Genomic DNA, 22,869 nt, shown 5'->3' with positions numbered 1-22,869 from the left:
GCAAAAGGGGGGCATTGCCCCCTCAACTGAACTGTCCCGCCTCCTCAGTTGTGGACAAACGGATTTTTGTACACTTTCGCTTACTTGCGCCCTAAAAATACTTGTACTTTGTCAATGGTCAGATAACTACACTCAGTCCGAATTCACAGTTATTACATCGGACTGTTTCATGTGCAGGAGGGCTGTCCGTCCAGGAACGGCACATATTACATAGTGTCAACATTATTACGATCTTGTTTGCTCAGGGGGACCGATTTCTTGCAGTAGTTTAGCCTTATACTTACAATCGTTATATAACCAGGACTGTAGTTGTAGAAGTTTGTGCTTTCTGTTGGTTTTACAGCTATTTTTTCTTAACGATTCAGAACCTCGTAACCGTCGATGTCGCTGCAAAACTGAGCTCATATGGTCTTTTGTCGCTCCAGGCAATAATAACCGCGAGAGTGGTGATGAACGTGAAACTGTACATCATCGCTAAATACCAGATTGCTCGTCGTTATCTTCTATCATGAAGCACTAATCAGTGGCATGGTTGCGAGATTTCACTTGGGTAGTTGCAACGGCTCCGTTTCAACCGAAATATCACCGCCCCCCTACAGATTTTTCCCCTGGCGCCGGTCCTGTGCGCAGTTTCAAAATCTTCATACATCATGTTCCTTAATTATCATTGATCCTACCAATTATCAATTACAGAATTAAGGGACGTGTTCGAACAGAATTGTGCTGTGGAGTGGAATTGAACAGTCCGCTAGTGGAATAAGCCCTAACTGAAGTGTTGACCGTTTATGAAAGGGTTAAAACAGCAGTACTGGGCTGGGTTTTTCAAGAGTAACGAGTCTGTCTGTCATTGTACAGTAGACGTGGTATTTGGGGTAGGTAGTCCTTCCGCAGCTGGAGAGCGCTTGGTTACACACGTGTTATGCTGGATGGTGGTTGTCACGCACGACTGAGAAATTAGACTCTGAAGCAGGGGCGTAGCCAGGAATTGATTTTTGGGTGGGCCTCTGCAAAAGGTGTACCTGGGCTCTAACTGTCCGTCCTGCCAGCATAGGGGCACCCCTCCAATTTACAATGCAATCCTCGAGCGGTATAATCAAACAGCAGAATTAGCGGAACCTTATATATACACATACCATCTCTATCTCTCACACACACAGGTTAAGCAACAATTACCCAGGCTGCCGAACGCTACTGTGTCACGGCGAACACACACAAAAAACAATCAGTGCCTATCTCTGTTGTGAGGTTTTGGCCTTATAGACTTGGAATTGAGTATGGCGATAATCTCGTCACTATCTAGAGAGTCGGCAAATTCCCGTTCAAATGACAGCTAGTTTGCAAAGGTCTCTCATATGAGGACTTTGTCTTTAGCTAAAGAAAAGCTTTAAGAGCTCATTTTCACTTGTTTCGTATGCCTGCTTTTAGATTGTTCAGTAGTTTTACGAGTTACTCTGAAGTTAATATTGTAACGCAACGGGGGCTCAGGCGGGCGCCCTTGCCGCATTAGGTCGGCCCTGCACCGTCTGGAGCTCGAACCCGGGACTCCCGCGTCACTCTGCAGGGACCCAGCCCGGTGAGCCAAAGAGACATCTCTCTACAGCATAGTAGCTGTAGTCCTGCTATCACAGGGAAGGGCGGTGACGTCACCTGCTCTGGTACGCCGGCTCTTACACAGTGCCTGTCGGCCGTAAGCGTTACAATATTTAACTGCAAAACACAATGAACACAACAAAACGCAAGATTCAAATTCCGTCGGAAATATTGTATTTAAAATACCATGCAGGGTTTACCTTGAGCTCCGTGAAGTTGGCCCCCCCTACAGACAGCAGAAACGATGAAACCCACCTCGTCCGTTAGTGCTGCGTTTGTGCCGGTTTGTGCCGTTGAAAGTAGCGTTTGTGCTGCTTTCGTTCCCGAGATATAGCGCCTTGTTTTTCCGGTGATCGCGTGACCATGCACGATAACTTTGACCTCCAATGACCCCGTCTGCCGAGTTCAAGCGCTCTGTTACAGTTTAGCTCGTACCCTTAACATTCAATATCCATAAACATATGAGCCTCCTTAGATGTGAATAATACTAAGACATGACGCATGCCAACAAGTAACCATCTATGACATAAACCTGAGGTTGTAATGTACGTAAAATCACCGTGATTTCAAGATCTATGTTTTTTATTCTGTAAGGCACATTTTCCTTTTCTTTTCCTACCGTGACACACTATTGCCAAACGCGTAACTGTGGGATATCATCGCGACAAGACCTCCGCAGCACGTCATGATAGGGACCCCAGGTATATCGCATGTACTGTATATTGCGGCAGTGTATATCACGACTGGCGCCTTGCTTCCATGCCACCCTGGCACCGCTGTCGCAACAAAGGTCTCATATCAGGACATGACATACCCAGATAGGACGTGTCGCGATATATAATGATCATAGACTTTACATTTCTATTAATTTCTGAAGTACAAAGCAGAAGGTGTTTCCCCCTACCTTAAATATACGATTAAAATTGTCCAAATGTCATGTATTCATTACAGGAAGCAGCAGAGACAGTTATATTGCAAATAAAAAATGTATTTATTTAGAAGACTACGGGACATTGTGAATCAATAAAGACGTTAAAAAAATAAGCCGATGTAGTTATTTTGCAAATAAGTAAAGCATTTTAAAAATAGATTCTCATTGACAGTAAACAAGCCGATCTTCCTGGCGCTGCAAGCTCGAACAGCTCTCAGACCCGTGATTGGCTAAACCCCCGAACAGCTCGGGCCGCGATTGGATGAAGAGTGAGAATTGACTCTCTGATTGGGTAAAGAGTCACAGCGGAAGTTCCGAGAACATGTAGATACATAGGTGATGGATGTTCTTCTTGGTACAAATACTGTAGCCCCGGTTAATCGTGTGTGCTGTATGAGCACGCTGGATATACAGTAGCACATCCATTGGTTTCCAATTACTAATCAATCAAGAGAAGTCGCACTGAGGTCAAAACTGAATCGCAGACAAAGAATGTCATGGCATCCACAGCGCGTCCACGACTCCGATAGCAGGTCACGATAGGAGTGCGCGCATCACGATCACATCGCGATACCCGACTGGCGCATCACTGTCATGGCGCCACTGTCCATATATCGCGATATGACGTACCGCGACAAAACGACCCCGCCCCCATGTCGCGACATGAAGCCCGCATATCGCGATATGATATACCCCGGCAAAATGCCCCGCCCCCATGTCGCGACATGAACCCCGCATATCGCGATATGACATACCCTGGCAAAATGCCCTGCCCCCATGTCGCGATATGAAAGGCCCTATATCGCGATATGACGTACCGCGAACAAACGACCCCGCCTCCATGTCGCGACATAAAGTCCGCATATCGCGATATGATATACCCCGGCAAAATGCCCCGCCCCCATATCGCGATATGAAAGGCCCTATATCGCGATATGAAGTACCGCGACAAAACGACCCCGCCCCCATGTCGCGACATAAAGCCCGCATATCGCGATATCATATACCCCAGCAAAAATGCCCCGCCCCCATGTCGCGACATGAAGCCCGCATATCGCGATATGACATACCCTGGCAAAAATGCCCCCACCCCATGTCGCGACATGAAAGGCCCTATATCGCGATATGACAAACACCCACCCCCCATGTCGCGACATGGAGTTCATATATCGCGATATGTAAAAAAACCTGCCATGCCCATGTCGCGACATGAAGCCCGTATATCGCGATATGACATACCCTGACAGGATTGCTGACCCTATGTCTATATTGCGACACGTCTTATCATGTCCTGATATGAGACCTTTGTTGCGACAGCGGTGCCAGGGTGGCATGGAAGCAAGGCGCCAGTCGTGATATACACTGCCGCAATATACAGTACATGCGATATACCTGGGGTCCCTATCATGACGTGCTGCGGAGGTCTTGTCGCGATGATATCCCACAGTTACGCATTTGGCAACAGTGTGTCACGATAGGAAAAGAAAAGGAAAATGTGCCTTACAAAATAAAAACCATAGATCTTGCAATCACGGTGATTTTAAGTACATTACAACCTCAGGTTTATGTCATAGATGGTTACTTGTTGGCATGCATCATGTCTTAGTATTATTCACATCTAAGGAGGCTCATATGTTTATGGATATTGAATGTTAAGGGTACGAGCTAAACTGTAACAGAGCGCTTGAACTCGGCAGACGGGGTCACTGGAGGTCAAAGTTATCGTGCATGGTCACGCGATCACCGGAAAAACAAGGCGCTATATCTCGGGAACGAAAGCAGCACAAACGCTACTTTCAACGGCACAAACCGGCACGAACGCAGCACTAACGAACGAGGTGGGTTTCATCGTTTCTGCTGTCTGTAGGGGGGGCCAACTTCACGGAGCTTTTACCCTGTCTTTAAATATTCAGCGGACTTGAGCATAACATACCAGAAGAACGTGCTCGCACGTATGGGTTTCAGAGGCTGGAGTAAATGCATCACCCCGAGGGTAATATCGAGTGAGGCGCCTTGAGAATAAAAACTGCGAAGGTATTAAAATTCTAAGTTCTGAAGATCTTGTTTGATCCTTCATGATGCTTTTAAACTTGTATGAAACCCACGAAATTAGTATTCTATTTTCGATGCCAAAAGACAGCTAATTTGGAAATTCGTGACTTCCCACAAGACTTAACACTAAATTGTTATAGTCGCATTACAGTGCTAACCAATTAATCGTACCTTTAATTGCAAGAATGGTCTGCTAATAAAAGCGTCAAATACATACTTTATATGTATTTTAGCTATGTAAACGTCGTTCACGTAAAAATACTGCAGGGCATTTAGAGGCGATCCGAATAGTTATCTGTAAAACGCACACTCGCACCTATCCGTCAATATTATCTTAATGTTAGTCATTCATTCCAAAACTTATCATTTGTTTACAGGAGAAATTTTAGAACCTCTCCGTGCTTAACTCCTACAGGTCGAGCATGTATCGAGCTGCTACAAGCAAACGCGTGCTCTTGCGTTCCAGAAACACTTGTATTCGGGAAGCCAGGCTGTACTCCCTAAAACCCAAGATGCCTGTAGCATCTCATGTTTGTTTCGGGACTGGTCTGGTCATCTACAGGCGGCTTTTTGAAAACCGTAGATATATGCATTTGTTTTGCCATGTTTGCAATAAACTAAAAAACCTAGCGCTAGATAGTCTGACGACAGCGATAGCCAATTAGGCTACAGCTACGCATGCACCGCCGCACTATATTTACATCATTTTCTTATTGGTCACAAAAGATACAGCGAGCCAATAGCAAATCGCATACGATGAAAAAAATCAAACACGTAACATTAAAAAGCAAATCATGGATCGCAAACAAGGGGGAAAAAAATCTTAAATGACTTTGGACTGATTGGGTAGGGCTAGGTCAATCAGGCCCACCCGTGGCTACGCCCCTGCTCTGAAGTCGCTGACTCAGGTGCGTGCTTAGCGGTGGTTCAGATAATTCGGTTTCGGTTCGCTAAGTGGCGCCGCGGTGTTTTTATTTTCAGAAACAGCTGCGCAACGAGGCTGAGAAAATACCGGTAAATGAGATACTGGGTTTGTGGTGAAGGAGCTCTGCACTTAAAGTCTCTCAGAACCGACTTCTTATACAACGTGGTGGCACAAACATATCCCTACCCAAACCAAAGGGTTTGTAAAATTGTGATTACGAGTTGGTTAAAACTGACCGCGTAATTCGCTGTGTTCCCATGACAATTGTTTATAATCAATTGGCTACCAATCTTAATATAACAAAAAATATATAAATACGGTCAAATGCAGATATACCAAGCTTAGTGTTAAAACACGTTTGGAAAAAAAAACATTTTTGGAACTGAGGGAAAAAATAATCTTTATACAGCGCCTTTAAAAGTAGCTTTATAGTAAAAAAGGAGACAAAATTATCACAAATAAAAACAAAGGATTGGAATGTAGAAGATACAAGGAGCAGGCAGACACCAATAAAATAAACTATTTCTGAAGGCTGAAAAAAACTTATGATCATATGTTCAAAACCATACACTTCAAACAGTTTCACAGGAAAAGCGTTTTTTTTTCCATATACAAATATGATACAAAATAAACTAAGCAATCGCCGCGTCTCATTCGTTTAATTTTGTAGACGCTGTTTAGGATTAAGCCGTTGCAGGTTCGATTGACTTTTATGTACAGATTTGTATCCTGAAAAATGCAGACAGATTTTGCTGTCCATTTGCAAACCCATAATGTTCTTAATGGTCCTAGTTGGTCGTTACGAATAGTGTGCACCTTTATTAAAGTTTAATTCTGGCTCAATGAAGTACTGCTTTTGTGAAACAGGCTATCTTTAGCTTGCCGCTTTTAAATTGATAAGGAATTGCATGGGTTTGATGGAGTGTTGTACCCTTCCTATACATATATAAACGCAAAGGTACGCTTTTAAGTATTATTGTAAGAAGGTGTACTTTGCGATTTTACATTGTTTTTTAAAAAATAAAATGTCTCGCATACCGCAGTCGTCTTTGCTTTAATTTTTAAGTTCAAGGAGCATTGCATGGTTCTGCAACTGACGCCATTACAGCTCTGGCGCTGGAGTGTCACGAAGTCTTGCTAAGGCGCCGTGTGAGCCGCAATGGCGAAGCAACGGTCGCAGTTTCCTAGCCGGCACCAGCTTCTGTGAACCGGTGTGAACAGCCCCAGCGCCTCCCATACTCCCCGCCCGCGCGACGCGACTCGACTCGAGTCTCTCTTCCAGCCCTCCTCGCGCGCCGCCCGCAGCCGGTTGGTGTTGCGTAGCTGCGCGTCGGGGGAAAGGCAAAGTCAAGGCTGCAGTGACGACAGCAGTAATAATTAAAAAAAGACCAAAAATCACACAAGTGCATTTACATCCTTCCACAATTACACGAACGTATGCGCTTTTGCGGTAGTAGAGCCGGACCGCCTCTCCTGTCCGCAGAGAAGAGGTGTCAGTTCCGAAGGCAGTAATCTGAGCCTCAGCAGAGAGAGACCTGGCGCTACTCTTCACTGTAGTACAGTAGTAAGATCCAACTAGCGTACAATGTCGGACTCCGCGGGCGACGGGAAGTTGGAGATGAAGCAGGCCAGCAAAGAAGTGAAAGAGAGCGAGAATGTGGCGGAGAAATACTCGGCGATGACCGTGGGCAAGACCAGCGACATGGGCGACCTGTCCTCCGCCTTCAGCGCCGTCACCTCGCACAAACCTGTCAAAAAGGTGAGACTCGTCCTCGACACGTCTGTGCTCCGTGTTTCCCCCGGGAGCGGGGCTGGATTAAAAACGGGGTTCACGCATGTAGCTGCAGCTGTAGTTGCAGCCGGTGACGCCGGAGTTGTGAGCCCGCAGTCCCGGACAAACGCGTGCGGTCTGTCCGTCCTTCTGTGCGACTCGGCTGGATCTCTGTTGCTCTTGTTAATGACATCAAAGACGAGGACCTAACTCGACATGTTTTATTTTTTAAGTGTTACAACTGCCACAGTAGAAGGCACAATTCTGCCAGTAATAAGGATGAGCACTTTTGTGTGAGCCAGAGTACATGCGTCGTGTAGTATCATGATAACAGGTAGAGCGCATTGATTAGTTTAGATAGCGAAGTCAGCCCGCAGTGTCATTTCTATCGATTGCTGTAGTTCACCCAGCGGTGGATTTCGCGATTAGTCGTTTCTTTAGCCTTGCCTACTTAGTGCCCGGTGAACAGGAAACATGTTCTTTGTTTACGTACTTAAATTGGTTGCCTGTAGGTGACAGATGAATTTGACAGGAAATAATTCTCGGGCCTCTTCCTATATATGGCGTATAACCGCTAGAGACATTGACATTTCTGTTTTGAAACGTGTTGGCCGGGCTGTGCTGAGAAAGGATTTTGTTTGCTGAATTAGTTCTTTTAAGAATCTCAGTAGGGATCATACCTAATTGTGTGGCATTACGAGCTGACATTTCACAATTTAAGAGGTTCACACGTTCTTAATACCCCCCCCCCCCAAAAAAAACCCTGCGAAAAACACTCAGTAAGATGTAATTATACACAGTGTAGTGTATAGTTTTTGGTCTTCTATTCTGCTTGTAGGCAGCTTTCTTTGAAGGTGGCACTATGACATGCCTCTGTAACGCTCTCGGGTGTGTAATTAAATTCGGTTAAAGTGCTTGTAATCAGAAATTAGGGCTTGCCACAGATGCACACTTCATGCCCACGTTTTCAGTGTGAACCTGTTTCCTCCAAGAACAATTACACAGACAGGAGAGGGTGGTTATTATAGCCCCAGGCTGTTCACACGCATCTGCATCTATTTCAGAATTGATTCTTTGCAATGGCACTGATACGGATCTCCCTCCGAGCACCTGCGGTGTGTGAAATACGTGAGGCAGTGTTGTCGTCCGGACTGGTCTGTGGATCTCTGGATGGGAATTGCCCAGTGCTGTGGATGGTTGGAAGGGCGTCAGTTCTCTCCCCAGCGCTGTGTGTGGCCTGTGAGCCACAGTGCCACAATCTGCAGGAGCCCCGGTGGTTTCTGTGTGTGCCCTGTCTGCAACGGGGCCAGGCCTGCTTCAGTCACTGGTTCCTTGTATCATTGTTTGGAAGAACAATGATGTAACGTCATGGCAGGCGAAACCACAAATTGAGTAGCTTACTTTTTGTGAATAAAGATCTTTAATTACTGTTTTTGATCGTTGGATTTGGTCAACTTAATAAAAGAGTCTTGTGGCGGTGTGTTGCGTGTCTCAACAGGGACCGGGGCGGTCTGGCTGTCATGAAGGCAGGCTGCGATTTTCTGCCCTGTCACGGGGCGTTGAAACGAGCTCTCCTGTGGCCGTGTGCTGGCCTTTGCGCCGCAGAGCCTTGCGGAAGTGTGCTGCCGTCACGCTGCCCTGAGTGCTGAGTTTGTTGGGTGAAGAGGGTGAGGTCTGAGCCGTAGCTTGTGTGTTCATGTGTGCGTGCGCCTTAGGTCGTTCCAAAGGTCAAGGGTATGTGTTGAACACTCGCAGTGTTTCCTTTGGATTTAAACGGCCCGCAGGGAGTTTGACTGCTCCTCCAGCGAGCTGAGAGTGTCGGAATCATGGTGCATTCTAGCTGTGACTGGATGTGACTTTTAAATGTTTCGGCACGTCTTCCTTGAGGAGTGGGGAGATTGCTAGCTGTGGCTTCGCTCTTCATTGACCTGCCTGTAGGCCTCATGTTTGTACAGTGTTTAACGCAGGAGCTGGTGTGCAGTTTCACTGGTAGCTGAGACAGAAAGTCCAAGAGGACAGAGTTAATGAGACTCCTCCATCGCTTTGTTTAAATAACCGGGAGTGCCTGGCGAGGAATGGCATGGTGACGTGGTGGTTAGCCCCTGCAGATCCACAGACCCCTGAGCTGGCTTACAGAGTGGAGACCCTTCTGTGTGGAGTTTGCATGTTGCACTTATGCATGTTGCATAAGTGGCTTGCATGGGTTTTCACCACAGAGTGTTTTCTTTAGATTTAAATGGCCTGCTCTTGTTTCCTCCCACTTTACAAAAGCATGCTATCCAGCTTAATTAGGGTCTCTAAGGTGTGTGTGTATGTGCGGTGTGTGTGTGCATGCCCAGTGGTGGATCTGCATCCAGTCCAGGGTTGTGTCTTGTGGTGCCAGGACAGACTCCATCCTTAACGTGAGTAAGCGACTTGCTCATTCCGGCTAGAGGGAGGTGTGTGAGCTCAGGTGTGTGACTGCAGCCTCACCCGGAGTGGTGCCTGGGCTTATCCAAGCAGCGAGAGCCTTGCGGACACAGCCTTGTGTGGTTCCATTGTCTAGCCCCAGCCTTGTTCCCCCGTCTCATCCGCTGGGAAACCATCCACCTCTGCGCTGGGTGCTCCCGCACAAAGAGCGGCATTGTGCCGTCTCTCCCCTGGCTCGCTCACCCCAGCTCTCTGTCTCAAAGCGGAGCCAGTGTGTTGCAATTCTCCTAACTCCGCTGTCCGTGGGGTGGGTGGCGAGGGCAGGTGAGAGGTCCCCACGATCAGGCTTGCCAAGTCGTTTGGTCCAGGAGACCCTCCTACAGCCTTTACTTGTCAAAGGCGTGCTGAGAAGAGTTGTGTTCCTTTTACTGCTCTGATCACAATGGCACAGGCTCTGGTACTGGTCTGTGGGTGACCACGTGTGTGCTGCTCTGTATGTCTGTGTGTGATTCAGCATGTGTGCAGCTCTCTGTGTGTCTGTGTGTGATTCTGTATGTATGCAGCTCTGTGTGTGTGTGTGTGTGTGTGTGTGTGTGTGAGATTCTGTATGTATGCAGCTCTGTGTGTGTGTGTGATTCTGTATGTGTGCAGCTCTCTGTGTGTCTGTGTGTGATTCTGTATGTATGCAGCTCTGTGTGTGTGTGTCTGCATGTGTGCAGCTCTCTGTGTGTGTCTGCGCAGCTCTTTCTGTGTGTGTGTGCGTGTGCGCAGCTCTGTGTGTGTGTGTCTGCATGTGTGCAGCTCTGTGTGTGTGTCTGCATGTGTGCAGCTCTCTGTGTGTCTGTGTGTGATTCTGTATGTATGCAGCTGTGTGTGTGTCTGCATGTGTGCAGCTCTCTGTGTGTGTGTGTGTGTGTGTGTGTGTGTGTGTGTGCAGCTCTCTGTGTGTCTGCATGTGTGCAGCTCTCTGTGTGCCTGTGTGTGTGTTTCTACAGAGCAGTGGCACTGTGGATAAGGATCTGCGAATGTGGCTGGAAAGTTGCCGGTTCCAATCTCACGGCTGGCAGAGGAATCCTACTCCCTTGGGCCTCTGAGCAAGGCCCTTAACCCCAACTGCTCCAGGAGTGCCGTATAAATGGCTGACCCTGCGCTCTGACCCCAAGCTTCTCCCTGTCTGTGTGCCTGTGTGTCTCATGGAGAGCAAGCAAAAAGACAAATTCCTAATGCAAGAAATTGTATTTGGCTAATAAAATGATCTGGTCTGATCTTATGTGTGCTGCTCTCTGTGTGTCTGTGTGTATCTGCATGTGTGCTGGTTTCTGTGTGTCTGTGTGTGTGTCATTAGGGGAGAAGGCCACTCGCTCAATCTCAAGGATGCAGGGAATGACACAGGACTCCACCTACAGCTGTAGTTCCCAGGGACGTTGTAAAGTCAGGAGTTCACAGCTGTGGGCTCCTCAGAGACCTTCAGGTGCGACTTCCCAAAACACAGTGATGAGTTTCATGCCACACACCTCTAGTTTGTTGATCCGCACCTCCGTTTAGAATATTCTAAGCTAAATTAATTTTGCATCTACGTTTCTTAAGCTCTTTTTTCAAAAGAGGCCGATCACTACTGCCATTAGGAATTAACACATTCAATATGGAATGTGAGAAAGACTGGATGTGTTTTCCCTTAACTGACTCGGGTCTTGGCAGCTGGAGCTCCTCGGTGCAGGCAGTCCCAGGCCTGGCGCACAGGCTTGTGTCCGGGGGGGCAGAGACGGGGCACAGCCTTCCTGCACTTTTGGATGCCAGAGCACATCTGTTCTAAGCCCTTCTCTCTGAAGTCCCTCCTAATCTGTCGGCGGTAAGGTTACTTTCCAAACTGTGCTCTCGATAGCGGAAGAAAGACACAAAAATTCAGCAATATTCCCTAGGTCCAACCCCTACAGAGCGGGGAAGAGCGCCGGTTTTGTGTTTCGTCTGTTTTTAACCTGCTTCTGCTCTGAATCCATACTCGTTTTGCTCAAAGTAGCTCTGGCACCAGCCAGGCAAAGCTGCATTTTGCAGTTAAGAAAGAAAGCAAAAATCTGAGCCTTTTTGATGGTTTTTGAGAGACGGACAAGTGTCTTGTTACAGCAAGCTTGAAAGAGACAGTGAAGAGTGTTGGATGTCAGCAGCTGCAGAGTAGCACATAATTGAATATTCATGCCTCTGGTGCTTTACCAGGGACAGATTAATTACCCCATTTACCAGTGTTACTAAATTTGGACATTCATATCATGTAGAGAGTTTTTTATTTTAAAATATGGATTTCACTGATCAAAGTGGATGTGTTTTCTGTGAACGGTTCTCGTCTCATTAGGAAATGGACATGTTGACATGCAGCACATTTCCTCCTGCCTCCTGAATGGGAAGGGGGTCTGTCTCGCTCTCTGGCCTTAGCTGGGGAAGGGGGTCTCTGTCTCGCTCTTTGGCCTGTGCTGGGGAAGGGGGTCTGTCTCGCTCTCTGACCTGTGCTGGGGAAGGGGGTCTGTCTCGCTCTCTGGCCTGAGCTGGGGAAGGGGGTCTCTCTCTCGCTCTCTGGCCTGAGCTGGGAAAGGGGGTCTCTCTCTCACTCTCTGGCCTGAGCTGGGAAAGGGGTCTCTGTCTCGCTCTCTGGCCTGAGCTGGGAAAGGGGTCTCTGTCTCGCTCTCTGGCCTGAGCTGGGGAAGGGGGTCTCTCTCTCGCTCTCTGGCCTGAGCTGGAGAAGGGGGTCTCTCTCTCGCTCTCTGGCCTGAGCTGGAGAAGGGGGTCTCTCTCTCGCTCTCTGGCCTGAGCTGGAGAAGGGGGTCTCTCTCTCGCTCTCTGGCCTGAGCTGGAGAAGGGGGTCTGTCTCGCTCTCTGGCCTGAGCTAGAGAAGGGGGTCTCTCTCTCGCTCTCTGGCCTGAGCTGGAGAAGGGGGTCTCTCTCTCGCTCTCTGGCCTGAGCTGGAGAAGGGGGTCTGTCTCGCTCTCTGGCCTGAGCTGGGGAAAGGGGTCTGTCTCGCTCTCTGGCCTGAGCTGGGGAAGGGGGTCTCTCTCTCGCTCTCTGACCTGAGCTGGGGAAGGGGGTCTCTCTCTCGCTCTCTGGCCTGAGCTGGGGAATGGGGTCTCTCTCTCGCTCTCTGACCTGAGCTGGGGAAGGGGGTCTCTCTCTCGCTCTCTGGCCTGAGCTGGGGAATGGGGTCTCCCACTCTGATGGGGTTTGGAAAGCAGGGGATGTCCCCCTATTTCTGAACTGGCGGACCCTCCTCATGGCACAGGCCTGACTGTAGGGAAGAAGCTCAATGCGCCTGTGCCCAGGGTGACGGATAGGAGTGTCACCAGTTTGAGCAGAAGCAGGCTGCTCGGGGTTCACCATGACCTGTGTGTCTGTGTGTGGGTCTTTTCTTCAGGATGTTTTTAGTTACATCTCTCATGGCTTCCAGGTGCTTGAATTGACATCACCTGGTACATGCCACATTTATTATTGATTACCAATACTTGTTAAAGCTTTTGAATACCACTAAAAAGTTTTATACCAACTAGCTGAACTAGCTGCATTTTATACTGTATATTGGTGAATCATGAGACTATTCCTCAGTGATGAAAAAGTTATTATTTTCTTAAGAATTATAAAAGGGTACAAAAGATAGATCCGTAGGATGTTAGTAGAAAAACTTTATGTTCTGTAAGTCTCATCCAGCAGTTTCTTCAACGCTCCCTGGAAATTGTCTAGGTAATGTTCCCCCAGAAAAAGAAACTCTTTCCCAACGTGCAGTGCCGAGTGTGTGGAAGTGTTTTTGAGAGTCTGTGGGCTGGAGAAGAGGAAAATCATTCCTCTTAAGCTCTATAAAGAGCAGGTGACAGATGAGTGAGTTATGCAAGCCGCTTATGGTAAAATATTATTCCGCATTAAGTAATCACACCACCACTGAAATTAGGAAAATTAATCCATTATCGTGTCTGAAATAAAGATGCAGTTTACACACGTAAGAGAGGTGACCTTGTCAGGGATGTAGGCGTGGTGTGCACAAGCTTTCCCACGCATGTAGTAGTGACATCATCGTAGTCTTATGTAATAACAGCTCGGGATTTCAGTTTTTGGCCCTATTATTTTTAATAAAGTGATCTAACTTTTGATGATTGTTGTCCCCTTTTTCATATTTTTTTTTGTTGCAAACAAACACTGAACTGCATGGAGCACGGCTGACAGCAAGTGGACGGGCCTTTTCAAAGTCCCTTTCCCTCTGTGTGCCATTGTCTTTGTGAGGTTTGGTGGTCTCTGGCTCTCTGGGGGAGTGGTCTCTCAAAGGCATCAGGTCAGTGGGAACGCAGTCCCGTAGGCCTCTCGTTCATAACTCTTCTCTCTTCTGCTGTTGGGCTGATCTCCCTGACACTTTCTGTCCGGGTCTGAGGAGGGAGCGCGCAGTGCTAATCTGTTGTGAATTATGGACGAGTCTGTTCACGCTGGGTTTATTTTCGGGGTGGGAAGCCGAAGGATTTATCCTTCCTCACAGTGTTCTGCTACACAGGTCCCTCACTGAAGCCTGCAGGAGAGGTGCACTGTGCTTTTATGATTCTGATTGGTGCTTTGGGATTCTGCTCTTCTCCTGGCTGTCCTTACAGGAAGGCAGCACAGACGATTAGGGTAAAGTCCACATGAGGAGGAGTTAGCAAGCAGATGAGCTAGCTGGACAGAAAGACCTCCTCTCCTCTGCAGCTGTACTCATGTACTGATGAATTTCTGCCTAGAGGCGCCAGGAGCGGTAACGTTCATCTTCGGTAATGCAAAAGCTTTCTCTACAGCTGAATGGAAAAAAGTGGAATTGTGTAAAGATGTACAGACGTTTGCTTTTCAGCATTGCCAGTCTTTATGTAATCCTTGTGAATTTTTGTAGATTTTAACAAATATTACCTGTTTCATGTTGACTTGTTTAACGCTGATTGCTAGGCGTGGATGTGTTGTGGGAGGAATGGGCAATCCCTGTGTGGATTCTGAGTGCTAGGAGGTTCCTAGCATAGAAGTGTGTTCTATCCCCAATGGTGCACTCTACAGTCTTACATAATGTTGCCTAAAGCATAGTATTGTGTCAAACACACTGCAGTGGTTCATGTTACAGGGAGGCAGTTAGTGTTAAGTTGTGCCTGTTACAATATGATTATGTTTTGCTTTTCTGTTTCGCCTCTATAGAAAAGTGCAGCGATTTGCAGACGTTGTTGACTGTTTATTCTACAGGTTTTCATGTCTGATGAAGAAACACAAAAAAAATGTCATTAATTAGCATCAGTACACAAATCCATCAATTACAAGCACGTTGACTTTTCAGGCCTTTTGATTTTCTCCTGCTTCTGATTTATTGTTTGAACGCTATACATGTATATGCAGTGGTGTGCCTGACATTCTCAATACAAGTCTGATTATGCAAGAGAGCATTACTGTGATTTTTATGAAGCTGCTAGTTTATGTAAATGGTTAATGTAAAATACAGCTGAACATTTTCTGCAGTATTTTACATTATTAGGGACAGCAAAATAGTTTCTAATCCTGATTTCTTCAGATTCACTTGAATCCTCCACCAGCCATGTAGTAGCAGAGTGGCTGTGGACAGGCTGAAGCAGCAATGTGTGCCCAGCTCTTGGACCTTCCAGTATGTCTGAAGGTGACTTGATGGAACTGGAGCACCCAGAGGCAAGCCTTGCAAACCCATGGAAAACATGCTGACTCCACAGAGACTGACACCCAAGGCCAGAATCTCACCCAGAGGTGGAGAGCTGTGAGGCGAGGGTGCCGCCCACCATGCCAACACCTTACCGCTCTTATTTGGTCTTTGCTCAGCTCCTCTCCTCAAGGAGAATTGCCTGGTCTGAAGATGTGTGACGCTTATTGCCAGGATGTTATCATCAGCCTGCGCTTTGCTCTGGCCTGCTCTCCAGGGAGTGGTTTCCACCTGCCTGAAGGTGATCACAGATGCATACGGTTGACGTGATCCTGGTGGGGGCAGGGGGGCAGCGACAGTGGGGCCTAGCTTTTAAAACGCGCGACATTAACATCTGCTCTGTTCTAGGACAGGAGTGGAATCTGATACTGGTTGAGAAAAATATGTTTTTTTTCCCTGCTTTGTTCTCTTATGACAGTAAACGTAAGGTTTTTTGTGCTAAAGTCTGGGCTGTGGTCCAAAACTATTCTTGAATCAATGCTGGTCTCAGAGAGCTGCTGTCTGGACCACCATGGGGAAAAAAACACCCTATAATTTGTTTGCCTCTTGTGATAAAAATAAGGAAGAACAGTTGGAAGAAAGCTTACAGTGTAAGAAATCATTACACTATTACCTTGGCTGTAGAAAGGAACACGCAGCCCACTGTTTTTTCAATTACCACAGTTTATGTGTCATTATTCAAATCTTGCACCAAGTCATGTCATGTCATGTCATGTCACAGTCTAGATGCTGTTTAGGCAGGCAGGTTTAATCTCCCTTCTATGGAGAAATTGCAGTCAGTAAGTTACTTAATTAAAAAATATTTAGAACGGAACCAGAGCCCAGTTGGTGCATGGTCTCGCGGCCACACAGCACGCTGGGGTTTTGCCTCAGCTCATGAGAGTGGTCAAAGCTGAACTGGGTCTGAACAGTTTTTTGGACAGGGTCTGTCCAAAGTGGACACTGGAGCTCACCCTGTCACATGACTGTGATCATGAGAACCAGGCATTTCACACTTACGAAGTTTGACTGGTATACAGTGTGCCTCTCTAACGCCATTGTACACTCACAACTCACTGATCTCAGGTGTTTCTCGGAGGTAACCAGGAAACCTGCTTCAAACAACATGGCAAGGCACTGTTGTTCCAGACACTACAACCCCTTGTTCAAGGCAGGGCAGCTACCTCTGAGCGAGAGGGGAAACTATGCAAAACTGCAGTGTTGGGCTGAAGACGGGAAGTTTTGCTTTGCTTCCAGAGATGCCTGGTCAGTACAGAGTCCAAGGTCTCCCAAAAGCGTGAGAACTGTTATAGCACGAGTTGTTTCCATACTGAGCCCTTCAGATGCAAATGTAATCTGTGCCAAGGCAGCCCATCCAGAACAGCAGTGCTCCATGTTATGGTAAACTGTACTCATTTCTGTGGGAAAGGTGCGAACACAGCAAATGTCTCAACATGCTACACCACCAGAAAAGCAGACACAAATCCAGTAAAGCAGAATGAAATGATGGCAGAGCCGAGAAAGAAGTACAGTAAAGGACAGTGGTATAAATGGTAATGTATACATGGTAGAAAAAGAAAGGCTGCAAAGATTCCATGCAGGTTTATCTCTATTAGGATCACAAAAGGGAGAAGGTCCCTCGGACTCCAGAGTAAAGATTCTGCTCAGCTGTTCCATAAAATGAGATCTAGTTATTCTTAACATGACTTTCCTCTTAGGGTTCAGATGACAGATGAAGATACAGATCATTTTAAAAGCAGTGTCTTTTTTTGTTGAATTCTTCAACCTTCAAAGCTGATTTTCAAGTGTAACCCTCCTGTTGGCTACAGAGTGATACAATTGCGCAGCGTTACCGGCCTCTCCGTAGTTGAGCTTTCCATTTGGACGTCTCTGCAACGTTTGGAGAAAGATATGTTCTTTCTCCAAACGTGGGCTATCCTCTTCAAAGCAGAAGGATTGGACAGTTGTGAGTGAGGCCTGAGCTGTGCTTAACATGTAGCACCTGCAGCATCACGGTGGCCCTGGGGCTTCGCTGTTGGATCGGTGTGTCTAAATGGGCCAAGGTTAATTGCTACCCTTTCGATTAGGACATCTTCCCCCTCCCCTCACAGGATGAATCCCGTGGTGTGTTATTGAAACACAGGAAATGGCCGGGTTTTTCCAGAAGCCCGGAGGGTCGCAGGGCCTCGGTCTGTTTTGTACGCACTGTGCAGTGGGTTGTGCTGCCGCTCGTGTTTGTTGACGGGTGGCAGGGAGAGGCATGCGGGCAACTCTGCCACGCCCCTACCTGCGGCACACCCCCGGAGCAGCATGGGGTGCAGTATTTTCCGAAGGGACGCGGTTGCAGGCTGTGCTGGAAGCCCTAGTGGTCGAGAAGGCCTTTCTGCTCATGGAGGTGGGGGCACTGCCGTGCAGGCCTTCTGGATCTGCAGGCTGGCCTCAGGCTTGCAGACAGCAGCGGCGCCTGAGCGAGTTTGTCCCCCCAGCTCAGAGTAAGGCGAGGGCCAGGGTTCAGTGGGGGGGTGAATTTCCTGAATAAATGAAAAGCGGTTTGTGCGGGAAGCCCAGGCAGCAGTGGGGAGGGGCAGAGGGAGGGGTGAGGGGGTGTTTTGCAGGCTCCCGAGCAGTCCTGTTTCCCCGGGACCAGGAAACTCCTTGAGAGAATGTGCTGGATGTAAAAGCCGTGCTTGAGGCTGGCTTGGCTGCAGTGGGCTGAGCGATCCATTACTTTGAAAGATGGCACACAGGCATGACAGGGTGAGTTTGGGTCTCTCCGGTGATATACTGCATGTATGTGTATACACAGCTTTTGACTGTTTAGCCAGTTCTAATTGCAGATTCTTAGAGTATTACTGTTTTATTCAGAAGAAGAAATTGTCTTGCTGGAAAAAGTAAAGCTGCTTTTTTATTTGTGGTTTGTATAATAGTGTGGCTTAAGAGATCTCTTTGCAGGTAATAACATCTTCTTGGAGGTATGGAATAATAGTAAAACAAAGAAGCCGTCTAGGTAGATTTTAGGAAAAACCTGTGTTTTAAACTAAACAAATATGAAAACTTTTTGTTTTGGTTTCTGTTTTTGTATTGAGTTAGGGTTTCTGTTCACGGGCTGGGTTGTCAAGACGTGTGTGCTCGCTGTCCGCTCTGGAAGGGGGCTCCTCTGCTCCGGCAGGAGGTGACCCTTCTGTCTCCTGTCTCTCCTGCCTGTGTGGTGGAGTGTTCAGGGCCAGCGCTGCCAGATTAAAGCGTCTGTGCTTTATCGCTAAAGAGGCCAGTAGCTGTTAATACATGCCCACATTAAATTACTCGCTTCACGAAAGTGAGCTTTTTAGTTGATGATTTTTCTGTTTGTTCTGTATCTATTATTAAATATATGCTGTCCCTGGCAACTTTCTAACAAATAAGAAGTGTTGAAATCTGGAAGCAGAGCTTGGCACCATTCCAGGGAGTATAAGCAACACCTTTGCTACAGACGTAGAATCTGGAAGGGGGGTCTTTCGCTCTCCTCCAGGAGAAGAGCACATACACATGGAGAACAAGCGCCTTCTTTTAGAGCTTCATCCCCCAGGAACCAGCCATCGCACTTTAACTTCTGCTGCCGAACCCCACCGAGGGCCCGGGGCGCTGCCGAACCCCACCGAGGGCCGGGGGCGCTGCCGAACCCCACCGAGGGCCGGGGGCGCTGCCGAACCCCACCGAGGGCCGGGGGCGCTGCCGAACCCCACCGTGGGCCGGGGGCGCTGCCGAACCCCACCAAGGGTGACCTCTGAGTGGATGGAAGCTGTTTCAGGAACAAGCAGTGACTACTTCTGGACCAAAAAGAAGAAGAAGACAAGGACGGTGGTTTTGTGTACTCATCACACGGATGAAGGTTGCCTTACCGATGAAAACTGTGATGAGATACAAAGAGTCAGGTTCGTTCGTGGTTTCGCTCTCTGTTGGGCACAGTCTCAGAGCACACGTACAGGCTATGCCACCTGAATGACCTTGGTGCATGCCAGAGGTCAATCAGTACCCTTTTTTAAGATCGAGCACTGTAAATCTCTGACCTTCCCAGATTAAGCACGGAGCCCTCTTCCATTTATATTTGCAGTGCAGCACATCAGCGTAAAGCATCCTGTTGCTTGTTTTTCTGCTTCCAGACTTACTGTACTGATACTGTACATTTTCTGGAAAAGCCTTGTTGCACCATATCTTCAGGTTGTGGTGGCCTGACGAGTGGCTGAGGCTGATTAAGATGGCTCTGTGTCCCTGCTGCCTCATTTGCTTTGCCTGCATTTCTCCGCACTCAGCAGGCGCTGATGGCGAACTTCATTCGCATGCCTGACAGGGGAGTGCAGAGGCCAGAGAGAGAGAGAGAGGAGAGGGAACAGGAACACACTGTACTGACGGCCTGCTGTTTTGGATCGAAGTGTATCCTTGCCAGCCTACGTGTTTCCTTCAGTGCCTCACTGTACCCATTGAGCTGCTGAGCTGAGGTGCCAAGCGCACTCACTTTCCAGGCAGAACGGGCTGGCGTCAACCCTAGACTGCAAACGAATTCAGAAGGATGGAGTTCATGCAAATGAATTCATGTTGTCCACGCTTTCCCAAAATTTGGCTTTATCTGTGATCTCAACTTTTTATGTTCGCTCCTAGGTAAAATCGACCCCTCTTTTTTTTTAACTCTCTTGATGGCCACAGTCTTTGATAAATGGAAAATACTTCCTCCTGTTTGTCTCTGAAACCTTGGCCCTGTTAATAAGTGCTTCATCCAGTCCTGGCTGCTAATTTCTTGAACCAACACAATCGGTGCGCTGGTGTGTGCTTAATGCTGCACACAATCCGGGTGTTGAGGGCTCTTTAACAGGTTTAGTTTATATCAAGCAGTGAGGTCACAAGCTGGGTCAATCCCATACTGTATGTGTCCGGTCAAGTGAAAGGCACAACCCCGGCAAAGACCAGCTGAGCAGAAGAATATTTATTAAACAACTACTTTTGAAGTGTTCCGAGAGTGTGAGGCGTAGCATCCTCCTGGGGGAATTAACTACGACCTGGACACGGAAAACACCTTTCTACATCTTTTGATTGAGAAAGATAAAAAATGTATGTCGCCACAAATACCTGTGCCCAAGAGCTCCATCTCATTTAATATGCTTAACAATAAAGAGCTTAACAATACACTACACGCTTTCAAATCATCACTCATTCATCGTCATGCTTTAACCTAGTGGTAGATTTAACTTTTATCAGGCTTCCTTTATTTTGTTCCAGAAGGGCTCCAGTGGACTTCGTTAGCTTTTCCTGATTTTTTCTTACATATTGAGAAGGAACAAGCACCCATTTACAAACAGACCCGACATGATCTCCCCACAGCCCTTCCATTTTGTCGGATCCGGGAGAATTTTTGCCTATATTTTTGTTGGTGCTTGTTTTTGTGTTCTTTTGGTGTTGTGTTCCACTTGTGTTATTGGTGCCACTGCTGCTCCAGGTCTCTGTTTGGAATTGTGGATTCACAATTGGATACAGCTGCACTGTAGTGAAACGCTCAAGGAAGCTGTGAATAGCACTGAGGGCACCTAGCAAGTTCTTGGACAAGCCAGTGGTTGTTCGCCTAGAACAAAAAAATGGTTACGAACAAGAGGAGGCCAGTCTGCTCATCTTACCTATTGGGTAGTAGTTAATTGGTGCGAGGAAAGCTCCCTACCTTTTTTAGGATTTCCCATGTCCTACTGACACTCACACTAATTTTATTTACTATTTCAATTGTCTTTCAAATGAAACTCCATTAGAATGACCATTAAAATGATCAATATTTATAGCTAATATTTACAGCGCTGCTAAATGTTAAAACAAGATGCTATTTGGGTTATAAAAAATTATTTTGTTGGAGCTTTTCCCAAATTCTGTGTCCACTTCATATTGGATGACACACTCATGCACACATGTCAGAAATCATGAACCATGCACTTCATACACGCACTCATCTCCTCGTGCACACACTTCACACACGCACATGCACGCATTCCTCGTGCACACACTTCACACACGCACATGCACGCACTTCTTGTGCACACACGCACATGCACATGCACGCACTCCTCGTGCACACGCTTCACACACGCACATGCACGCACTCCTCGTGCGCACACCCTCTGTTTTTGTTCCCCAAGACTACTGCTGCCTTGTGTTTTATCTATAGATTTTTTGCTGACTTGCATTTGGCAGTAAATACAGTTACCTACAGTCTCTTCTCCGTCCTCTCTGACCTCTACACCCCCAACTTTCATGCAGAGCTTGCTCTCCTTGAGGAAATTAAGTGGCAGAATTCCAGACTGTCTCCTGTGCAGGAATCTGAGATATACCTTCGGACAGATGGAACAGTTAATGCTTGCAGATTCCAGCGGACTAGGTGCAGTCTCTCTCCTATTTTTTGTGGCAGAGATGTTTTTTAGTGTGTGAATAACAAGAAATCAATACAGTAGATAAAGGTAAAACATTTCCCTAGTTTTGGGAGGGTTGATTATGTTTATTTGTTAATGTGTGATTATTATTTGCTATATTGTTAATTAAATCAATAGCACTTTTATGCAAAAATATATTAAAAAATAGGCAAAACCCTGCTTGTGAGCTGTAAATTAGTGCTTCAAGACTGCACAGTTAATTGGGAGTGATGTTCTTTGTCCTACAGCTAAGTGCTTTATTGTCTAATGACCTGCAATCCTGTTTAGATCCTCAGATTATAATTTCACCTGCTGCACAGAACCTTTCCATTTACACTGCAGATATTGTTGTGACTTTTGGTGGCCAGTTTCCTCCCTCACAGGCGGCTTAAATGGTTCTTTGGCTGTCGAGACAACAGGATATTTTTATTTATTAAGTGTGTGTATATCGGCACAGCAGAAAGTATATTAGGCTTGCATTAGTAATGTAATTTATATAATCTTCCCTTATTTGTCTTGAGAAATGAACACATGAAATTAGGAATGTTCCGCAAACGAGAGCAACAGAACTGCTGAAGAAGACTTTTAATTCTCCTTCATGTGCCTGTCCATCGTCCACGCACAAATGGGCCTTCCCTATTCCGAAACACCAGCGGGGTCCGGTGTCTGAGTCTGAGGGCAGAGGGACACAGAGGGAGTGAGTGCACTTGCTCCATATCACAGCATGCGGTGCCCTTCCTGCGCAGACCGGTGTGGCAGGCAGCAGGGCTGTCCTTGGTCTTGGTGTTGGTCGCACTGCAGTGGGCAGGCAGGGTGGCCACAGGGCTGGGGGGTGGAGAGGTCCCCAGCTCTCTCTCCCTCTCTCTCGCTGTGGTCAGCGGGCAGCCTGATCTGCGGGCCGAAGCCTTTAAGGGCCTCCCGGTTAATCCTCCGGCTGTGCTCCTGGCTTGCCGAGGTTCCCCGGGGGCCCCGGAGGTATTTTTAGCTCCCCCCCATGACGCAGAACTTTGTTTGTTGTGCTGCCTTTTCCCTCTAAAGGTTAAAGTTGCATAAGCCCTTTGAACAGTAATCGGCTTGTGTCGGCCGGGAAAT

At 47.3% G+C, this 22,869-nt stretch overlaps 1 protein-coding gene across 4 annotated transcripts in view; it reads left to right on the top strand.

Annotated features, from left to right (window-relative positions):
* Window positions 1-6,755: 6,755 nt before the first annotated feature.
* ahcyl1 (adenosylhomocysteinase like 1) overlaps window positions 6,756-22,869 on the top strand; it is a 44,598-nt gene continuing 28,484 nt past the window's right edge. Inside the window, exon 1 of one of the 4 annotated variants that reach the window (XM_088921878.1) lies at window positions 6,756-7,257. In XM_088921878.1, coding sequence (XP_088778004.1) covers window positions 7,084-7,257 — 174 coding nt within the window. In that variant the 5' untranslated portion in view covers window positions 6,756-7,083. Of the gene's footprint in view, window positions 7,258-17,697; window positions 18,116-22,869 lie in introns of those variants that run through there. The other 3 variants (XM_088921879.1, XM_088921881.1, XM_088921882.1) reach the window with 3 other exon arrangements.

Source organism: Atractosteus spatula, chromosome 7, assembly GCF_055471065.1.
Source record: "Atractosteus spatula isolate fAtrSpa1 chromosome 7, fAtrSpa1.hap1, whole genome shotgun sequence".
NCBI classification, from domain to species: domain Eukaryota; kingdom Metazoa; phylum Chordata; class Actinopteri; order Semionotiformes; family Lepisosteidae; genus Atractosteus; species Atractosteus spatula.
Note: the sequence above shows the minus strand (reverse complement) of the source record. Positions and strands in the feature narration are given on the sequence as shown.